A 21,308-nucleotide genomic window follows, 5' to 3' on the forward strand; every position below is an offset into this window, starting at 1 on the left:
CAGAACAGACGCTCTGCTCCTGAGACTGTCCCTGGTGGTCGGCAAAGAGGTGTTCTATGCTGCCCTCTGGGGGAGTGTCCTGGCGAGCCCGGCCATCCGCCTGCCCGCCTCGCTCTTTGTGGTGGGCCACATCAGCAGGGACCTGCCCGGCAAGGAGCAGAGGCACATGCTGGGGACGGATCACCAGCTCACGGTGGGTGCTGGCTTCTCGCTGGGGGTGTGGGGCTGCTGGGCACGCAGTCACGGGCTGTCTCTGGGGCCACAGAGGGACGTCAGTGGAGTCTGAGTGTGTGTAATGATGAGCAGCTGAGCCAGACGAGGTGGGGGTGTCCCCAGGTGCAAGGAAACCCAGGATGGCGGTGCTTGTGTTTAACATGCATTGCGGTGTGTATATTCGGACACGTGTCGATCGCAGGCGAGGGGGCCCTGCAGGAGGCCCTGCTCTTCAGCAGACGTTAGGGGTGAAGTTCCTGAGAGCCTTGCACAGACTCTGCTGTTTTATAAAACCCTGCTCGCTCCTCTGCCTGCGTCCCACTGCCCACTGCCCGCCCAGGAGTCTCCTCCTCTGGCCACTGCCTGGGTCCCACCCCAGCCACCTCTCCGCTGGCTGCTCTCTAACCTAGACTGTCGGGGTTCCCCTGGTGCCCGTCCCTCCCCTTCAAGGACCGCTCTCCTTCCTGGCTGTGACATGCCTTCTCATGACCTTAAAAAACAGGAACTTCCCAGGTCTTGGTGCTTTTCCAAAAGCACCTGGGTGTTTAATGGCCTGCTGTCTAGCGCCACCTAGTGGTGCACCCTCGCTTGGAACTTGAGACGTTGGAAATGGAATCCAGCTGTGAGAAAGGCAGCACCTTGGTGTGAATTACTTACCCTGAGTCGCTTCCTCCTCGCAGAGTGGGGATAATAGGCCTTCCTCACGGGCCTCTGAGGGTTAATGAAGAGACTGATGACAGCCCTGCACTGTGCTTAGCACCCGGGAGAGCCTCATAAATACGTCCCCTCTCTCCTGCCCATTGGTTCCGCTTCTGTCTGTCTGTCTCTCCATGTTCATGGTCCTGCTCCAACTTCCGCAGTCTTGCTTCCGGACCGCAGCATAATTTCTAACTGGAGTTTCTCCCTCCCATTCTCTACCATCCCCTCCTTTCCTATTGCTGAGAGGTTTGCACGGCTTTGCTCATGTCTACACTGTGAAAAATACCTGGCTTCTGTTGTCCAAAGTCTAACAGTCTGCTCCCACCCCACCAAATACCTCCCTCTCCCCTTCGGGCCCCCCCCCCCTCCCAGAGCCACCGCCCAGCCCGGCCTGGAAACTGGGGGGGAGGGGGGGGATGCTGTGTTTGCTCACGGGGTTCCCTCCTGCACTCGCTGCCCGCCCATCTTCTCCAGGGGTCTCCATGGAGATGCTTCCTGCCCTGTGAGCTTCCTGTGAGCTTTTCCACAAAGCGTCATGGTTTTTCCAGAATAAAGGTCTCTCCCTCTCTTCTGCTGAAGTCTCAGAGCTTTTTATTGACATTTGTCTTACACTCCCATCATCCACTATGCAACTGTGCTATACCTTCTGTGCTCAGAAAAGACGCTCAAAACAGGTACTGAATGGGTTTGGAGTCCATTGGACACAATGTCTTTGGAGTTTGAGTTTAGCCAAAAGACCTATTGGAACCTAAAGACACTCCTTTCTGGAATCCTAGAATTTGAGGTCTCAGAACCCGACCATGTGGTCCAAAGCCCTCTGGCTCAGAGACGAGCAGGTGAGGGCTGCAGTTGACCGGCCTCCCCACGTCACAGCCCCCAGCGCCTAGAGCTCGAACCCAGGCTTCCCATGTCTGTACCTGTTGTTCTCCTCATGGTTTAGCAGGGCAGGCTCAGGTTCCCAGAAAAGTTACGTTCCTTTCTATGACCAAAGAGTAGCCTGCAGATGACGTTAAACGCCGTGGGAGGGAAACGTCTGTATCGTGTATCATTGCAGGTGAGGGCTTTATGCGCATCCCTGTTGGACTCAAATGTTCTGGTGCAAAGAAATACCCTGGAAATCGTTCTCTTCTTCTTCCCGTTGTACACCTGTCTGGTGAGTCGGTCCCCGGTATTTCCCAGGAGGCGGTGGGCGGGGTCGACCTCAGTGTTGGTCTCGGGAGGTGAGCAGCTGCTCCGTGATGGCCATTTGCTCTCAGCCTCTGGAAGGTCCTTGTTCACATTTGTGAGGAGCTGGTCACGTAGCAGAAATGGAATAGCTCTGTCCCCGGGCTCCGGGAGAACTGCCTTTAGGAGGAAGCTTGGGGACCAGTGAGGAAGGGCCGCGTGCCAGGAGGTCAGCCACTGACCTGACCGTCTCCCTGTCCTGCTAGGATTCCGAGGAGAGAGCCATCCCCCTGCTCAGACCCGACGTCGTGCGCATCCTGGCCGCCGCCGCCCAGACGCTGCTGCGGAGAGACATGTCTCTGAACAGGAGGCTGTACGCGTGGCTGCTAGGTACTGCGACGCACACAGCAAGTGCAAGTACAGGGACCCCCCGGCGGATCGGTGGCAGACTTCCATCCGGTGGCATGTGTCCGAGTCCTCCCATGTGGAGACGTAACCCGGTGCCTGTGGCCCTGGGCGGCGGGGCCCTGCCGTCCCCACCGCACTCTGCCTCGTTGGCAGCTATTACTTTAAAATCAGGGAGATAATACATGAGATTTTAAAAATGCTAACCGAATTCCCCTTTAAAAAGCTTGGAATACCACGAAAACTGCCGCTAAACCGTATCCAAGTAGAAGCCAGTTGCTATAGAGAAGTTCCACAGGGTGAGGGCTGTGAGAAAACCCACAGACGTGGAGTGGAGTGCGTGTGAAAGGCGGTTTTGCGCAGATGGGAGTGCGTGTGGCCTGGAGGTGTTCAGGAGACACCTGGGTAACTGGGCGCGTGGGGCGCGTGCTGCTGTGCCTCGGCCTGTGAACTTGGAGGAAAGGAGCCCTTGACTGTTGTGGGCAGTCTCACAGGGACAGGGTCCAGGAAGTCACAGGCTGAGACGCTCACGATTTTAAAGACTTAATTTTTCTGGAGCAGTTTTAGGCTCCCAACTAAATTAGGAGGCAGGGACAGAGGTTTCCCATACCCTCCCTCTTCCCACACAGACACCCCCTCCCCGTCGTCAGCGTGCCCCCAGGGAGGTACATCTGTTACCCTTGATGAGCCTGTGTTGGCATGTGTCATCTGCAGAGTCCGTAGCACCCATTAGGGCTCGCTTTTGGTGTGGTACATACGGGGGGTTTGGACAAATATCTGATGACATTTATCCACCAACATGGTATCATACAGAGTAGTTAGTAACCCCAACATATAGCTCTTACCACACCACAGTCAGAAAGCCCCCTTGACCCTTTCTTCCCTCTCTCCCCTGGTTGTGAAAGTTTCAGAAGTCATTGCATGGAAGCTTGTGAAGGATTTCACTGACTACTCACAGGCTCTCGAAGCATTTTTATCAAAAAGGAGGATTTTGTTAAATGCATACCTCCCTCTAGTGGGGCTGGTCCTGCTGTGTCCTGCCGCCACCCCAGGAGCCTCAGGGTCTTTGATTGTCCCACGAGGACGCTGCTCCTCGCTCTGCGGACCTCCCCGACCTGCCCAGCGTTCAGAGGGACGCACAGATGAGAATGCCTTGATGTCACATGATGCTGTCCAAATAAACACTGGTTTTAAAAAATGATGCTTATTCCATTAGACCCCGGTAATCACTCCTGTCAAACAATTGGGCTGAATTCGTGGGACAAACCAAATTGGTGCCCATTGAGATGGAATTCTGTCTGTCCGACCCTTAGCTCTCCACCGTCAGGAGGGCGGTCGTGTGCCTTGGTCTTGGGAATCTGGTTTGTCGGAGGAATTTTATATTTAGAAATATCATAGCATGAGACCTTTGCACAGTCTGATGCTCTTTATGTGTGCAGATCTCTTCACAGCTCATGACGCTTCTTCTTTCATAGGTTCAGACATCAAAGGAAACACCGTCATGCCGGAATCCGAAACCTCAGATTCTTACGAAGATCAGTCCTCGTATTTTTTTGAAAAATATTCCAAGGACCTTTTAGTTGAGGTAAAGGGACATTTCTGGGAAGTTGACCCCAATTCCTGATCGTGCGCTTCAGAACATTCCTCTGCGGGACCTCAGCGTAGGCGTCGGGCATGTTGCTGGCACCCGGTCAGGAGCCTTTGTGTCCTCAGTGCTGCACACCCGGTCTCCTTTCTGTCCCAGAGACCCGCCAGTCAGGTCATGCCCCACTGTATACAGTGTCCTCACGTGTGGCTTTAAAAACACAGGGTCTGGCTGAGCTGCTGCACCAGGAGTTCTCAGACGCTGATGCAGAGGAACGCCACGCCGCGTACCTGAGGCCCTTCCGCATCCTCACCAGTCTGCTGGACAAGCCGGAAATAGGTACTGTTAGAAACGGGAACCAAACACAGTGAGAGGAAGTCAGCACTCCTTTCAAATAGAATTTAACCTTTGGAATTTCAGAATCTTGAAGTACGTTATTCGTGTATGGGGTTCAGGTATCCTATCTGGGCACCACTTAAAATCTTTGCACGGAGGTTTGAACATTTGTGTTAGGAAGATCCTTTGAGCTCCTATTGTGCGTGGCTGCGTGGGTGCCTGCCAAGCACTCACAGCGCCAACTTTGTAAGGACACTTCTTCATCAAACATCAGACTTCAGATGAGCTTCGGGGTTTTTTTTGTTTTAAATTTTTTTTTTTAATATATCTTTATTGATTTCAGAGAGGAAGGGAATGGGAAAGAGAGACAGAAACATCAACGATGAGAGAGAATCACTGATTGGCTGCTTCCTGCAAGGCCCCCACTGGGGTCAAGCCCACAACCCAGGCATACGCCCCCGACTGGAATCAAACCCGGGACGCTTCCGTCCACAGGCCGACGCTCCATCCACTGAGCCAAACCGGTTAGGGCTCAATTGATATTTCTATCTCTCCATCTCCCTTCCTCTCTGAAATCAATAAAAATATATATTTTTTAAAAATAAATAAAACATTGCACATACTTAACCAATGTCATCAAATAAATTCAATAAAAAATTTTAAAAATACAAGAGAGCTCAGGACAAGAAAAACAAAACAAAACATTATGCATGCGCCCTGCTCCACCCAGCAGAATCTGGCTTGATGTTACCTGAACTCCACCTCATTCCTCTTACCTGTAATCAGGACATGAATTTAGCACCTGGTCGTGCAGCTGCTGTGAGGATTAAATAAGTTAATAGACGTAAAAGGCTTAGAGCAGTGTTCAGCACACAGGAAGCTCTACAAAAATATTGGCCATTTTCAGGGGTGCTCATCCCCAGTTAACGTCATTGCTACACTTTAAGTAAGTTTCTGAGCTTTCTAGATGATATAAATCTTCTGTATAGAGAGAGTTACTCCATACCAAGCATGTCAAACTCACGGCTGGAGGGCCGCATGCCACGAGTTTGACATGCTTGCTCTGTATGTTCCGTGTGTGTCATTTACTAACTTACAAATGGGTTGTTAATCTTTCCTGGCCATTTTCCTTTTCATTGCAGGGCCTCAGGTGGTTGGGGATTTGTTTCTCGAAGTCATCCGGGCCTTTTATTCCTACTGCAGAGACGCGCTTGGCTCCGATCTCCAGCTTAGCTACACGCAGAATGGGAGTCTGCTGACCAGGTCTGGGCTGGGCCTCCCACTTTACTCTCTTCCTCCCTCCCCAATGCCAGGATTTCACTTCTCTGTTGTTTACCATAAATTGTGCAGATCTGGGACAGGAGATGCAGCCTAGGTCATCATAACGATGAGTCAGTCCACGTGAAGTGACGGACGTGACTGACCTGAATTCGGGAGGAGTCTAAAAGGGGTTTCATCTAGCCTCTGCCCTATCCTGGGAAGCACAGACAGTGTTTATTGGTCAAGTATGAAGAGCGGTCAGTGGAGGCAGGCGGATCTAGATTACCCAGTAGTGACTACAGCGGGGAGGCTGTTTCGGGTGGCCATGAAGGGGAGCCAGGAACATGAGTCTTCAGGAGATGAGGAGTTTTGGGGATCAAGGTACGGGCTTCCCAGGCCACATGCTCCAGGACCCTGAGGGCAGGAGGAGAGGAGCATTTGGGAGACAGCAGATATGTTGACCTGAAGTGTCTAGTTATCTATCAGCCCTATGTTTTGTTTTTCTTCTTTTTTTCTTCTGTTTTTGTTCTTTTTAAGATAGTTCAACCTCTTATTACTTTACTCTTGATATAATATCCTTCTGCCTGAATTGGCACTGGGTATATTGAAAATTTAAATCAATTGGAAGATTTTTCTGGTTTTTTAATTGTCAGTGTACCAAGAATTCTTAGCGTTTGCTTTATTTTTCCCCAAGTAGTATATTGTTTTTCTGAATATGAAAACAGTACATGCCCATTGTAGAATATAACAGTATTCAAAGATCAAGAAAAAAGAGATTACCCATAATCCCACTGCCCTTCAAAGAAAAAACAAAACAATTTTCTTCTAGATTTTCAATGTATATATAATATATAGTGTGTATATATATAGCTTAATATATAAAAATCCAGGGTCCATAATGACCGACCAAAGGCTTGACCAAACACCAGAAGTCAGTCCTGCAGTGACCCAGCACTGACTGCTGAGGGGGCTGCGGATCAGGCCCAGAAAGAGGCCCAGAGAGAGAGAGAGGGGCAGGGTCTGATCCACACCTGCCGTGGCAGCTGTTGATCAGCTGTTGCTTCTCTCTTTCTCTCCGGCTTCGCCAGCAGCTGCGCCTCTGTTGTTCTCTGGGCCTCCCTGGGGGCTGCTGATCAGCCCCGCCTCTCTGATCAGGCCCAGAGATAGGCCCGGAGACGCTGACTGGCATAGAAACCAACCAATCAGAACCAAATCTGGGTGAACTGTGAGGAGCCAATGGCTGCCTAAGAGGCAGAGCTTTTGATGCTGACTGGCACAGAAACCAACCATTCAGAATCAAATTGGCCAGCAGGGGAGGGCATTAGGGGTGATCAGGCAGACGGAGGCAGTTAGGGGTGATCAGGCCGGCAGGGGAGAACAGTTGGGGGCGAGATCAGGCCAGCAGGGGAGGGCAGTTAGGGGCGATCAGGCAGGCAGGCAGAGAGGTTAGGGGAGATCAGGCAGGCAGGAAGAGGGGTTAGAGGCAGTTAGGGGCATTCAGGCAGGCAGGTGAGCAATTAGGAGCCAGCAGTCCCAGATTATGAGAGGAATGTCCCCCAAGAGGTCCCCAATTGGAGAGAGTGCAGGCTGGACTGAGGGAACCACCCCCCCTCCGTGCATGAATTTCGTGCACCGGGCCACTAATGTGTGTGTGTGTGTGTGTGTGTGTGTGTGTGTGTGTGTGTGTGTAGAAAGAGAGAGGTCTATCTTTTAAAGATGAAATTACACTGTCTAGTTGCCTTTGTTTTTTTTAATGCAAGTCGTGAGTAACTCTACTCTCTCCTGTGGGATATGATGGTTGCCTTAGATTTCTCGGGAAGGATTTATCACTTTGTAAGAAATTCTGATTTGCCATTCTCTTACTGGTTGGCTTTTAGGTGCTTTCCACTTTTTTGGTATTTCTAAAAGTATATTTTTATTGATTTCAGAGTGGAAGGGAGAGGGAGAGATAGATAGAAGCATCAATGATGAGAGAGAATCATTGATCGGCTGCCTCCTGCATGCCTCATATGGGGAATCAAGCCTGAAATCTGGGCATGTGCCCTGACTGGGAATCGAACCTGTGACCTCCTGGTTCCTAGGTTGATGCTTAACCACTGAGGCACCTTTTCAGTATTTTTAATGACCTTGCAGTGGTGCCCTGTGTGCAAAGCTTTGTGGGGGGTAAATCCCTAGAGTCAGTTTCTGAGTCATAGAAGGTACACATTTAAGTGTCAGCCAGATGTCCCCCCTGAGTGGTTGTGCCATGTGATTTCAACAGTAGAGCATCTAGTTGCCTACAGTGGGACTGAAACTGGTTTTCTACATCACCTTCTTTTACGAAAGCTCTTAAGCTTATTTCTAAGAGAATGTGTCCACATAGCGAGTGCTTAGGGTGGCATTGTACATACTCTTTTCCATAGAAGAACAGTGAGGGATCTTTTTATCTTAAACCACGTTTGTCGGTCTCTAGAAATAAGTTGTGAATGCTAAAGTGAATTTGTTTTTCAGAATGGTGTTCTTGTCAGACAGGATATGTTTATGAGTATCCCTCTCCCTTTACAGTGCAATAAAGGACAACCGAAATGCCTCTGAGATTGTTAAAACGGTGAATTTGCTGATCACTTCCCTCAGCACAGACTTTCTCTGGGACTACATGACGAGGTGTTTTGAGGATTGCTTTAGGTAAGTGTCCAGTTGAGGATAATGAAAATTCCAGAAGGATTAGAGGGTTTCATGGTTTCGTAGCTGCGTATTGTGCTCAGATTACATGTAACAGGCTAAAGTTGGGTGGTTTCTGCTAAGTACACGATTGGAAAGAATTCACTTAAGATTATAATAGAATAAAAGGCATTGCCATTAAGAAGGTCCCCATCATCTTTGCCACACAATTCTGCGCCTCTTCATTTATTAAAGTCCAAGGATAGAACCTCCCCAGTCCTCCCTCCCGCCCCCCGTGCATTTCCTAGTTGCTCTGATAAATCCGCTTTCCTCGCACAGCCCTCTGGAGGCTTGATCTGTGAAGGAAGCTTGACTTTGTGGCTCTGTGACCAGACTCAGTGTTTGATCATCAGTCTCCTTAAGTTCCTCTGAAATCAGTGTATAACTGGTCAGATAAAAGCATTCATTTTCCAGCTGCTATAGTCAGCTTTATGTCACTTTGAATCTGGTGAATTACACCAGCTCAGAATCTCGGGTGGTGGTGACCTCCGGGGAGTAGTGAGTGGACAGTGTCCAGCCTGTGCTGTGCTCTGGCCAGCCTCCTCCCCTGGGAGCAGGCCTTTGGGCTGGGCTGGGAGCCTGGAGTGGTTGCTGTTGACAGCGCTCCAGATCTCTGGGTGTGGATCCCATGTGGGTAGGAACCACCCTGATCCCAACTGATGACACTCACGTCAACATGAACCCGTTGTGGAGACAAGCAGATTCAAGACACCTATTTATTTTTATTTTTTATTGTTAATCCTCACCCGAGGATATTTTTCCATTGCTTTTTTAGAGAGAGTGGAAGGGAGGGGGAGAGACATCGATGTGAGAGAGAAGACACATCGATTGGTTGCCTCCTGCGTGTGCCCTGACCAGGGCCGAGGATCGAGCCTGCACCCAAGGTACGTGCCCTTGACCAGAATCAAACCCAGGACCCTTCAGTTCGAGGGCTGATGCTCTATCCACTGTCCCAAACGGCTAGGGCTCAAGACTCCTCGATACTTCTCTGTGTTAGGAGGTTTTAGGCACCAAAGCTTAAGGATTGGCACTATAGAAGCTAATTTCATTATGTTTGAAATAGAATAAGTTTTATTGAAAATTAAAGAAATGTTTGAATTATTGTAGGAGAAAGACTTGATCTGTTTTTCTCTCCTGGGACTTCCGTAGACCAGCAAAGTCGAGTCCCATTGAGAAGAGCGTCAGCCCTGCCCCCACGGTCTCGGAGCTCTGCGCCCTCCTCGTGTTCCTGCTGGACGTCATTCCCCTGGTGAGGGCCTTTGCTGGGAGGGATGGCTCCGCGCTTGCTGTTACGTTTTTATTTTTATTTCTTACATTGATTTTTGGAGAGAGGAAGGGAGAGAGAAAGAGAAACATCAATGTGAGAGAAACAGATCAGTTGCCTCCCGCACACACCCTAACCGAGGATCAAACCTGCCACCTGGGTGTGTGCCCTGACTGGGAATAGAACCCGCCGCCCTTTGGTGTAGGGGCGATGCTCCAACCACTGAGCCACCGGCCAGGGTTCTGTTTCGTTGTCCTTAGTCTTGTTGGCCTGTTGAACAAATCTGCTACATTTTATGTCTTGTTTAGAAGGGGTTGTAACGTTTGAGCCAGGTTTAAGGGGGCTGAGCTGAAGTCATGCTGTATTTAGGAGTGGGAGTGAATTATTTCCTGCTTACTAGTAAACGTCTGTAGTGGCCAGTTTCCCCAAAGGAAGCTAACTTCCTCGATGTAGAAATAAAGGTGGCAGTGATTTTCTATTAGAAAGGGGAAAGCCACTTGAAAGGAGAAGACAGAAGTCTGATTTGTCCAGATCAGAAAGAAATACTGTCTTGTTCTCTTAAGAAGCATTGTGAGGGGCATTCTTTTCCCTGATTGTAAGCCGAACCACGTTCATTAGCCCGTGTCTCCTTCCCAGGAGCTGTACTCTGAGGTGCAGACCCAGTACCTCCCGCAGGTGCTCGCCTGCCTGGTGCAGCCTCTGGCCGAGGACGTGGAGGCTTTAAGCTTGCCCGAACTCACGCACGCCCTGAAGACGTGTTTCAAGGTGCTCAGCAAGGTCCAGATGCCGCCTTCCTACCTGGATGCGGAGGCCACGAGCAGAAACTCGGTACGTGCCAGGAGCAGCCAGAATGGTCCTGAGCCGGAAGGAGCTTGTGCCTCCCTGGGAGCAGAAAGTAACTCAGGGTCGGTTAGCATAGGTGTGAGGACTGGAAGATCTATAAGTGAGATCTACAATACACTTCTCAAATCCTCACTCTAGGCAAGTTCTTAGCATGGATGTTCGCCCCCTCCCCTTGCCCACGGGATGAGCTGTGTGAGGGACTGGAGTCTCAGCCCACAGACTAGTTACCGCCTGCTGCCTCGGTTGCAAAGTTAGTTCTTCCTTTTCCCCCAAAGCTATTGCAGATCATCTGCTTACACTGGGGCAGGGGCTCTGCTCTAGCCATGGGAGAAAAATGTTCTAAGAATGACTTAAGATGTAAACTTAAGTATGTGCCGTCTACAAATTAAAAAGAATGTCTCAAAAATTGTGTAATACTCTTCAGTCTTCCCTAGAAAGCACCAGAGGTTACATGCTAAGGAATTTTAAACTTAATGTGGTGTTATCTAAGTAACAGTGTAAGGAAAGAGGTTGGTTCATTGCAGGTTGATGTTTCATCTCTGGAAAAGCCACACAAATACATACAGCAGGTCTTTGAACGGCGTCGTTTTGTTATAACGATGAGATGCCATGGGAACTCGACTCCTGTTTCTATCAGTTAGTCTATGATAAACCGCTTTCCTTTTACATCATTTGGTTTAAAGTTGCAAAATCTATTGACATTAAGTGAGGACTTACTATACACAAACATATGTGTATATGTGTGTGTGTGTGTATGAAAACTTTGTTCTAGCTTTCTCCTCTTATTTTATTTCTTCATGTCTTTATTTTACCCTCAGCCCAATTTCCTCATTCATATTCTTAAATCTGTCAGACTGTTTTTAACTAAGTTTTTTTAATGCTGAAGAGTCTAAATAACCCGGAGAGCGTGGCGGTCTGTCTGCCCCTCCTCGGGCCGGCGCCTCTGCCCGGCCTGTGTGCCGTCCTCACTGTGTTCTACACTGTGCACAGGGGCCTCTTGGTGTAGAGAATTCTGATCTTAAAACCAGGAAGAGCACATTCACTGTGTGCCTAATTCGCCTGATATTCAAATCCCTTGCTCTTACAAGATGCACATTATAAACTTCCGTTTTTTGCAGAGTCCGGTAAAAGGTGAAAACAGTGACGTAATTTTAGACACGAAGGCTGTAATCCCAGGTGATGAAGAGGCTTCGTTTCCTGCCCTGAAGTCCGAAGACAGCGGGATTGGGCTCAGCGCGTCGTCGCCGGAGCTCTCGGAGCACCTGCGGGTCCCCAGAGTCTCCCCTGAGAGAGACGACGTTTGGAAGTCGGGCGGGAGTATGCAGAGGACGCTCTTCTGCCTCCAGGAGCTGATTGCCAACTTTGCGCACAGGAACATCTTTGGCGTCCAGCTGGCGGCATCCACTGAGGAAAGCAAGGCCGTGGAGCCCGCAGGCCAGCAGGACGAGGGCGTGCCTCGGGGCCCGGAGCCCCGCCCCCGCGGCAGGAAGAACTCGTGGGACGCCAGGCCCATCAGCGTGCCCCAGTTTAAGCAGATGCTCTCAGACTGGTTCACAGTTCGAGGGTCTCCATTTAAGACCAAAAATGTGGAGCCGCCATCACCTCTGCCCAGCAGCCCTGGCCAGACAAAGGGAGACTGGGCCGTGGACCGGGTGGTCCCTGACCTGGGCGGCTCCAGCGAGGCCTGCAGGGAGGCCTTTGCCGCCGCCTGCCACCTGCTGCTGGACTGCGCCACCTTCCCCATCCACCTGTCCGAGGAGGAGACGGAGCGGCTCTGGGAGACGCTCTTCCAGCCTTCCGGTGAGCGGGTGGCCCGAGGTGGCCCCTCCAGGGGACTCGTGGGACTTAGGCTGCTGAGGTCTCAGAGGGGCAGGGCTCATGTCGTCCAGGGAGGAATGTGGCCACACTCGCTTCCTCCGTGGTTTCTAGTTAGCTGTGTGCCGGTGGCAGACGGGTGAAGCTGGGTCTTTATTCTTATACGTTGGGTGTCTGTCCACTAAAAGGGCTGGAGCATAAAGGGTGTTTGATGACCAGTAGACTATTTCATGGAGCTGGTGTTAAAGATTTATGCATTTGTCTGCTAGGGCCGCCACGAAAAAGTGCCACAAACAAGCGGCTTAAGCCACAGAAACGTGTCCTCTCCAGTCCTGAGGCCAGAGTCTGAGCGCCGGGTGTGGGCGGGGCCGCGCTGCCGTCTCCCCGCGCTCTGCCGTGCGGCGTTGTAGCTCCGATCTTTCCATGGCTCTCCTGTGTGCCCCTGTGTTCAGGTCTCCCTCTCTAAGGACCCAATCCGCTTGATTGGGTTGGGGCCACTGCGTGATCCACTGTAATTAACTATATAATGGGTTAGGACTTCAATACAGAATGTTGGTGGGCACAGCTCAACCCATAGCGGGCAGTGTCTGGGCTCAGGGCCCTAATGAAATACCATGGACTGAGCAGCTTAAACACTGGAACTTTATCTTCTCACAGTTCTGGGCTGGAAGTTCGAGATCAGGGGGTCAGCATAGTCAGTTCCTGGTGACATCTCCCCCTGGTTACAGACAGCCACCGTCTCACTCGGTGCTCACAGCCTCGGGGTGTGGGGGGTCTCTGATGTTCCATCTGAAGGCCCTGCACTCAGGCCCTCATCTAAACCCAGGGACCTCCCAAGACTCCACCTCCAGACCGTCCCACCAGGGGCGGGGCTTCCACATGAATTTGGACAGGCATCACTCCGTCCACCGCAGGCAGAGAGTACTTTAAACAAACGGGGTGCGGAGAAAGGGACAGAGGGGAAGGTGGGGAACAAGAAAGCGTGATTAGGGCGGTGGGAATGAGCATAGGGCAGGATTTTCTGTCTGAGTCATTACCTTAAACTTCCACACCCTTGGGCTCCTGGCGCCAGCCGCCAGAGGCATAGACCTGGTGGAGAATTGGTCCCTCCATCTGTTTCTGCCCTTTTCAAGCCAATGCCATGTGCCCTGCCACCAGGAGAGCCCTGGGGAAACAATTTGAACCCAAACGTGTGAATTTCACTTCATGTAAGTTAAGCAAAACTTCACTGTATCTAAGTCTTTAAAGGAAAAAGACACTTTGAATCATCTCAAAGCCCTGAGGTCGAGGGCCAACAATTTGCAAGCAGACGCGGTCTCCTTGACCCTCCTTCACCCTCCGGCCTGAGTGCTGCCTGCAGCCAGGTCCCACCGGAGGCCAGGAGGCCTCCCGGGCCGCAGGGGTAGAGGCCGTGTGTCCGAGCGCCGCTCTCGGATGCTTTTGCTTGTTCCCACCCTGTCTGGTTGGCTTCCTTCCAGGGGCCGGCGAGTCCAGTTTTCCCGCGTGGCTGAGATCCCTCATGACCATTTGCTGCTGTGGGACCGACTGCTACCTCCAGAACGTGGCCATCTCCACGCTGCTGGAAGTGATAAACCACTCCCAGTCCCTCGCGCTTGTCATCGAGGACAAGATGAGGCGCTATAAAAGCTCTGGGTACAGCCCGTTTCTCGGCAAGCTGCAGATGGTGACGGTGCCTCCCATCGCGCCAGGAGTCCTGAAGGCCATCGCGGAGAAAACGGACTTCTATCAGGTATTCCCGCCGGAGAGCGGTGGGCGGGACCGTGTGCAGAAAGCTGTCCCCAGGGCTGTGGCCACCGTGGTGAGGAATGTGGCAGCTCTGGTGACACCGGATAGGACTGCCCGCCGTGGGCTCCTGGCACAGGGCCTGGCCCGGGAGTGAGTGTCCAGTGCCAGCAGTTGAGCTGTGACTTGTCCGTCGGAAACCACACGCCCTTAGGTCAGAAGTGAGTCGTGGGCAGGGCCGCGCGCCAGGCGGTGGTCAGTGCTCTGTGCGGAGAAGACGGCTTTGTCACGTGGAAAAAGATGGACAAAAAAGTTCTTTTATCTTAAGTTGTCCCTAAAATACCGTAATCCAGGAGACGCCCTCTCTGTGACCCGGAAGAATGCCTTCAGATAGCCTCCTCCCGGAAGGGGGGACCCACCTGCTTTGGAGCCTCACCCCGTTGGGCCGGGTGCTCCCTGGAGGCGGGGAGGAGCTGCCGCTGGCCACTGGCCTCTCTTGTTTACGAGCTGAGGTCAGGCCTGGGAGACGGAGGACTCGTGTGGGATGCAGTTTGGGTCCTGACAGTGAGCCAGGCATCGGCCGCGGCTCTGTCCACAGCAGAGGGAACAGGCACGTTGTGGCAGTGATCAGAGCGCCCCCTAGATGGAGAGGTGGTCGAGGGCCGTCTCTGGAGCCCCAGCGCCGGCACCGGGCAGGCTTGGTTTGTGCCCGTTGACCCGTAGGTTCTTGCTGCCGGCTGACCCCCTCTCTGTAGCTGAGGGTCTCAGCTGGTGGCAGGCTCCACGTGTGGCTGCATCCTGGCCTGTGCGGGATGACGTCTGCTGGGCTTCCTGGTTTGGTTTGGTTTGGTTTGTTTTTGTTGGCGGTGTGCCTTTGTCGGTTAAGGATTCTCACTTAGCACACGGAGGCAGAAGCCAGGACCTTGGTACCAGGACTGGCCTGTTCACACCTGGTTCACACCGTGTCCCTCTGTCCCAGAGGGTGGCTCGTGTGCTGTGGAACCAGCTGGACCAGGAGACCCGGGAGCACCACGTCACCTGCGTGGAGCTGTTCTACCGGCTGCACTGCCTGGCCCCGACGGCCAGCATCTGCGAGGACATCATCTGCCACGCCCTCCTGGACCCCGACAAGGCGAGTGCAGCCCCAGCCTCCGGCCTGCGCGGGTCCCCCTGCTGGGCAGCCTGGCACTCCGTGCCCAGGGCAGGCTGCATGTATCCAGCCGGGGTCAGTCTGGGGCCGGTGGACGTCCTGGTTAGTGAGCAGAAGTGTTAGGGATGTCGGGACTAGAAGGCCTCCTGCCGCATGAGCTGTCCCCTTTGGAGTCCCCAAAACATGGTCTGTGTCCACCTCAGGGCTCCCCAGGGAAATCTGCCCAGACTGCCGTGGTGTTTGCGGGCCTGTGGGTGCCTGCGGGCCTGTGGGTGCCTGCGGACCTGTGGGTGCCTGCGGCTGCTGGAAGTGCTGGCACAGGAGGCCATCGAGAGGAGGCGTCGGCCCCGCAGCCCGCTGTCCGCGCAGTGCAGTGGTTCCTGTGCTCTGAGCCATGGGCCTGTCACTTCCCAGGGAAGGGCATGAGCCCCACTCTGCTGTTTCCCTGCGACCACAGGCCTCCCTGCGGCCCTGGGCAGGGGAAGCACCACGGCTGGACCAGCAACCAGGCTCTTTAGTGACAGCGCACCGTGTCACCTGGAGCGAGGGGAGAGGGGCAGGACGGGCACCAGGCAAACCTCCTGCCTCTGCTGCACTGCCGTCCTGCTCCTGAGCTCTCGTTTGCTTTTAAATTGGGTTTCATGCAACCAAGAACAGCGTCTTGCTGGGAAACCAGGCTCCTCACGCCCGTTTATTTCCTAATCCAGGGAACCAGATTGGAGGCTCTGTTCAGATTTTCCGTCCTCTGGCACCTGACGCGGGAGATCCAGGGCAACCGAGTGACATCGCACAACCGCTCCTTCGACAGGTGAGGCTGTCTTCCTTATCATTGACCCGCAGGCAGAAGGCACTTTGCACGGTTCCCGGTCAGCGTGCTGGGCTGGGGAGGGGGAGATGCGTGCTCGGACCACATGACCTCACATTCCTGATGCACAGCAGCCGGTCTCAGGATCCCCTAAATGGCTTCAGGCTGGACACACGTGAATGGATACGTGGTGGGGCTGTCCCTGCTGTGGTTGAGGAGGGAGGAGACTCCGGTGCCTCGAGTCACTGGGGGAGCTGTCAGAGCGTGCCCCACGGGGAAGTGGGGGGAGTAGGGGAATGGGGAAGGTCTAGTTCTTGATTGGAGTGGTGGCCACACGGTTGTATGTACTTGTAAAGTCATCAACTGGCTTAAGATGTGAGTTGATTGCAGGTACATTATAATCCACATTGTTTTCCAAAACCCCCCTCTTTTGTTTCCAAACTCTAGGTGTGGGGTCAGATACAGCCTTACTGGCAGCTCATAGCGATGCCTGGGGCCCATCCCCGGTCTGATTTAACCGATTGGGCCGAGGCCTGGAGATCAGGACTTCATTTATTTCTATATTTTTAATATATTTTTATTGATTTCTGAGAGGAAGGGAGAGGGAGAGAAAGAGAGAAACATCAATGATGAGAGAGAGTCACTGATTGGCTGCCCCCTGCACTCCCCTACTGGGGATTGAGCCCACAACCTGGGCATGTGCCCTGACTGGGAATTGAACTGTGACCTCCTGGTTCATAGGTCGACACTTAACCACTGAGCCACACGGGCCAGGCCTGGGGATCTGGACTCCCATGCTGATTCTAGCACAAAGCCAGGGTTTAACTCCCAGGTGCTTATCTGCTGGGGCCCACAGCCCAGCGTGGGTGAGCTCCCCGGGGGTGTCCCGCACATGGTGCTGCACACCGACCTCATGGTGCGCTTCCACCCAAGGTCCCTGTTCGTGGTGCTGGACAGCCTGACCTGCACAGACGGCGCCATCGGTGCGGCGGCCCAGGGCTGGCTGGTGCGGGCGCTGTCCCTCGGGGACGTGGCACGCATCCTCGAGCCCCTGCTCCTGCTGCTGCTCCAGCCCAAAACCCAGCGGACTTCCATTCACTGCCTCAAGCAGGAGAACTCGGCGGGTGAGCTCCCCCTGCCGGGCAGCCGGGCCAGCTCTGTGTCCCCAGGGTGCCCGGGCCAGGGAGGGTGGCAAGGGCGTTGGACCCTGCTGCCCGCTGTGACAGTTAAGGCACTTAGACCTACTTTGTGATTTTGCCAGATTCGATCGGTGTGAAGTTTTACTTTGTAAACGTGTGGGGATCGAGCCTGCAACCCAGGCTTGTGCCCTGACTGGGAATTGATCCTCCTGGTTCATAGGTTGATGCTCAGCTACTGAGCCACACCAGCCGGGCTGATTGCTCGAACAGTTTAAAAGACCTGTTCACTTTACTTGTCTGCCTTTTGTCCATCATGTAATCTAGACTCTGGTGCTGTAGTTTCATGGGGGGATTTTATTTTTATTCTTTATTTTGTTCATTTATTTGGGGGGGGTAATTTTATTAATAGTAAGTTTTCTGTCTGGCTCTAAGACAAAGATCACTCTAGAACGAACATATCATAGCTCACCCTTCTGTTCTGAAGTCGCTTGTCGTCTTGTGATTTCCAGAAGACTTGCATCGTTGGTTTAACAGGAAGAAAACCTCTTTCAAAGAGGCATGTGGCGTGCCCGAGGGCAGCTCGGAGGAGGGCACGCCTCTGAGCCAGTTCACCACTGTGGACCGCGAGGCCATCTGGGCTGAGGTGGAGAAGGAGCCAGAGAAGGGCTCGCCGGGAAGCCAGCTGAGCGAGGAGGATCTCCCCTACTACACGGACCTGCTGGACAGAGCGGCCCGCGATGCTCCCGACAGCAGCGAGCACACTGAGTCCGCAGACACGAGCTCCGCCCACACGGACAGCGAGAACACGTCCTCCTGGTCCTCCCCCTCCCACGACCCGCAGGAGCTGAGCAACGAAGAGGGCTGCTGTGCGCCCATCCCCACGGGCAGCAGGGCTTACCCCCGGCCCGCAGCCTTCCTGGCGGAGAGTTTCAAGTCCAATGCCAAGTTAAGCTTGGCGCGTGTGGACTCGGACAGGACCCAGGCCTCAGAGTCCTTCTCCAGTGACGAGGAGGCCGACGTGGAGCTCCAGGCCCTCACCGCGTCCCGGCTGCTGAAGCAGCAGCGGGAGCGGCAGGAGATGATCGAGGCCTTGTTCAAGCACATCCTGCTCTACCTGCAGCCCTACGACTCGCGGCGAGTCCTCTATGCCTTCTCCGTGTTGGAGGCCGTGCTCAAAACCAACCCCAAGGAGTTCATCGAGGCCGTGTCCAGGACCAGCATGGACACCAGCTCCACCGCGCACCTCAACCTCATCTCCAACCTCCTGGCACGCCACCAGGAGGCCCTCGTGGGCCAGAGCTTCTATGGCAAACTCCAGACCCAGTCCCCCAACGTGTGCCCCCACTCCCTGCTGATCGAGCTGCTCACCTACCTGTGCCTGAGTTTCCTGCGCAGCTACTACCCTTGTTACTTGAAGATCTCCCACCGAGACCTGCTTGGCAACCGGGATGTCCAGGTCAAAAGCGTGGAGGTTTTGATTAGGATAATGACGCAGCTGGTCTCTGTGGCCAAGTGCATGGAGGGGAAGAGCGTGGAGGTCATCCGCAGCCTGCTGCAGAGGTGCAAGGTGCAGGAGTTCGTCCTGCTGTCCCTGTCGGCCTCCATGTACACGAGCCAGAAGCGCTACAGCCTGGCCACCACGGAGCGGGGCCGGGCCCCGCGGGACGACGGCCTCTTCGAGGAGCAGCTCATCAACCTGGGCCAGGACCAGATCTGGAGTGAGCACCCCCTGCAGATCGAGCTGCTGAAGCTCCTGCAGGTGCTGATCGTCTTGGAGCATCACCTGGGCCAGGTCCCCGAGGAGGCGGAGCAGCAGCCAGACCTGTCGCGGGAGTGGCGGCGGGCCCTGGACTTCCAGCAGGCCATCAGCGCCCTGCAGTACGTGCAGCCGCACCCCCTGACCTCCCAGGGGCTGCTGGTGTCTGCCGTGGTGAGGGGCCTGCAGCCTGCGTACGGCTACGGCATGCACCCGGCCTGGGTGAGCTTGGTCACGCATTCCTTGCCGTACTTCGGAAAGTCCCTGGGCTGGACAGTGACACCCTTCATCGTCCAGATTTGCAAAAACTTGGACGAGCTGGTCAAACAGTATGAAAGCGAATCAGTGAAGCTCTCTGTCAGGTATGCGGCCCCTTGATGGATTATTACTGCGTTAGTGACAGGTTTGCAGTGAGTGGCTGATTTGCCGGAGAAGCCAGCTGGAGGGCGCTTTGAATCAGAAGCCTGTTTAGCATTGTCAGGAGGGTGACAAGGAACTAAATGTCCAGATCAGCTATTTTTTTAAAATATGTTTTTGTTGACTTTTTTAGAGATAGGAAGGGAGAGGGAGAGAGAGAGATAGAAACATCGATGCATCAGCATCGATAGGCTGCTTCCTGCACCTCCCCACACACACACTGGGGTTCAAGCCTACAACCTAGACATGCGCCCTGACCGCATATCAAACTGGTGACCTCCTGGTGCGTAGGTCAGTGCTCAACCACTGAGCAACACTGGCCAGGCCAGATCCTCTATTTTTAATTCCACACAGCTACCCAGGCTGGCTCAGTGTTGCAGGACAAGTCAGTCACACTCTGTTAGTTTTGCAAAACAGAAATAAAAATGGAATCGCCTTCAAAGAAATTCTAAAACATCTAAAAACATCTCTCAAAGTGACTGCATGAGTCTAAAACAGCACAAAAGATGGTACCAATAGAATAACAATATTTCATGATGAGAGCCCAGGTTTGTTTAAGATAGTGGTAGCTCTCTGGTTGCTATGTTCGTATGTAGGATTAAACATCTTTATAGCCTCGTTCTTAAAAATCCTCAAAACCACCTTCTCGTTTCTCCACCGAAGCATCACCTCCAAGCGGGAGAACATCGCCCCGGATTACCCACTCACTCTTTTGGAAGGCCTGACCACCATTAGTCATTTTTGTCTTTTGGAACAACCCAACCAAAATAAAAAGGTAAAGGGGTTTTTTCTGAGTTGGAGGCACTTTTCATAACATTGTTTTGTCTGGGTTATGCCTGTTTCCAATAAGAGATGTTTGTATGTAAGTAATGTAAACGTGTACGCAAATCTGTGTCAGTAATGCAAACGTGTGTGCCGTGTATGTTTGTGGTTTGTTCTCCGGGCCACTCCTGCCATCCTGGCCCATTGTTTCAGCAGGAAAGTCAGTTGGGCTAAAATGGAAAGCCACTTGCTCCATTTTAGGCTTATATTCATTTTTCTCCACGAGCCTTTCACTCGCTCGGTGGTGTTCATGAAGTCTGAGTTGGGAGACGGTTGAGAATGCAGCCGGGACTGCAGTTGAATGATGGAGAGCGTCTGTAACGTGGCCTCTCAGACTCACGCCCCTTCCGAAGAAGGCCCCGGGTCAGAGGCCCGGGGAGCGTCCTCCTTCCAGGCCGGGGACCTGTTGGTGAGAGGCTGCAGCCGGGATCCACCGGCACCGACCCGTCCTCGCCGAGAGGGAGCGCTGCTCCCGTGCAGCCAAGCCTCCCGCGTTCGTTCCCACTTCCAGGCCGCGGCTGTGAGTGACCCCACCAGCCTGAGGAACGCCAAGAACGCCATTCTGGAGGAGCTGCCTCGAATCGTGAACACCGTGGCCCTGCTCTGGAATGTGCTCAGGAAGGAGGAGACACAAAAGAGGCCCGTGGACCTCCTGGGAGCCATGAAGGGATCCTCTTCCGTTTACTTTAAAACCACCAAGGTGAGAGCTTCCTCCGCCGTGCTGTTTGCTTCGTCCTGTGTTGTCCCAGCAACAGTAAAGACACCTGGGGATGCAGACACATACAAACCTGTGCTGCGTGGAACCCACGTTAAAAGGGAGTTGGGAGTAGAAATCTCCAGTTTGTTTGTTACGAGTAATTTTTCTTTTTGTTTTGTTAATCCTCACCCGAGGATATTTTTCCATTGATTTTCAGAGAGAGTGGAAGAGAGAGAGAGAGAGAGAAACATTGATATGAGAGAGAGACACATCGATTGGTTGCCTCCCACACCCCCTCAAAAATCCATGTGATGACAGGGAGAGTGGTGAGTGATGTCCAGGGCCCTGTTGCAAGCTTATTTTAAGTTGACTAAGTAATAAAATTATTTCAGGGGTGCCTATTTCTAGAAAATGAAAATGTCTTTCCCAATGGATATAAGCCCCTCCTGGGCTGATTGAGATGGGCAGAGGCTGGGGGTTCGGATGGGGACAGGG

At 53.1% G+C, this 21,308-nt stretch overlaps 1 protein-coding gene across 1 annotated transcript in view; it reads left to right on the forward strand.

Moving 5' to 3' along the window:
- DOP1B (DOP1 leucine zipper like protein B) overlaps positions 1–21,308 on the forward strand; it is a 59,241-nt gene that overhangs the window by 19,385 nt on the left and 18,548 nt on the right. Inside the window, exons 5-21 of the mRNA XM_054713529.1 lie at positions 4–193; positions 1,967–2,065; positions 2,343–2,466; positions 3,957–4,066; positions 4,291–4,405; positions 5,545–5,665; positions 8,207–8,326; positions 9,512–9,611; positions 10,263–10,454; positions 11,588–12,269; positions 13,763–14,034; positions 15,007–15,159; positions 15,885–15,985; positions 16,916–17,106; positions 17,631–19,239; positions 19,958–20,069; positions 20,628–20,816. Coding sequence (XP_054569504.1) covers positions 4–193; positions 1,967–2,065; positions 2,343–2,466; positions 3,957–4,066; positions 4,291–4,405; positions 5,545–5,665; positions 8,207–8,326; positions 9,512–9,611; positions 10,263–10,454; positions 11,588–12,269; positions 13,763–14,034; positions 15,007–15,159; positions 15,885–15,985; positions 16,916–17,106; positions 17,631–19,239; positions 19,958–20,069; positions 20,628–20,816 — 4,480 coding nt within the window. The remainder of the gene's footprint in view (positions 1–3; positions 194–1,966; positions 2,066–2,342; positions 2,467–3,956; positions 4,067–4,290; positions 4,406–5,544; positions 5,666–8,206; positions 8,327–9,511; positions 9,612–10,262; positions 10,455–11,587; positions 12,270–13,762; positions 14,035–15,006; positions 15,160–15,884; positions 15,986–16,915; positions 17,107–17,630; positions 19,240–19,957; positions 20,070–20,627; positions 20,817–21,308) is intronic.

This window comes from Eptesicus fuscus, chromosome 3 (genome assembly GCF_027574615.1).
Source record: "Eptesicus fuscus isolate TK198812 chromosome 3, DD_ASM_mEF_20220401, whole genome shotgun sequence".
In the NCBI taxonomy this organism is placed as follows: Eukaryota; Metazoa; Chordata; class Mammalia; order Chiroptera; family Vespertilionidae; genus Eptesicus; species Eptesicus fuscus.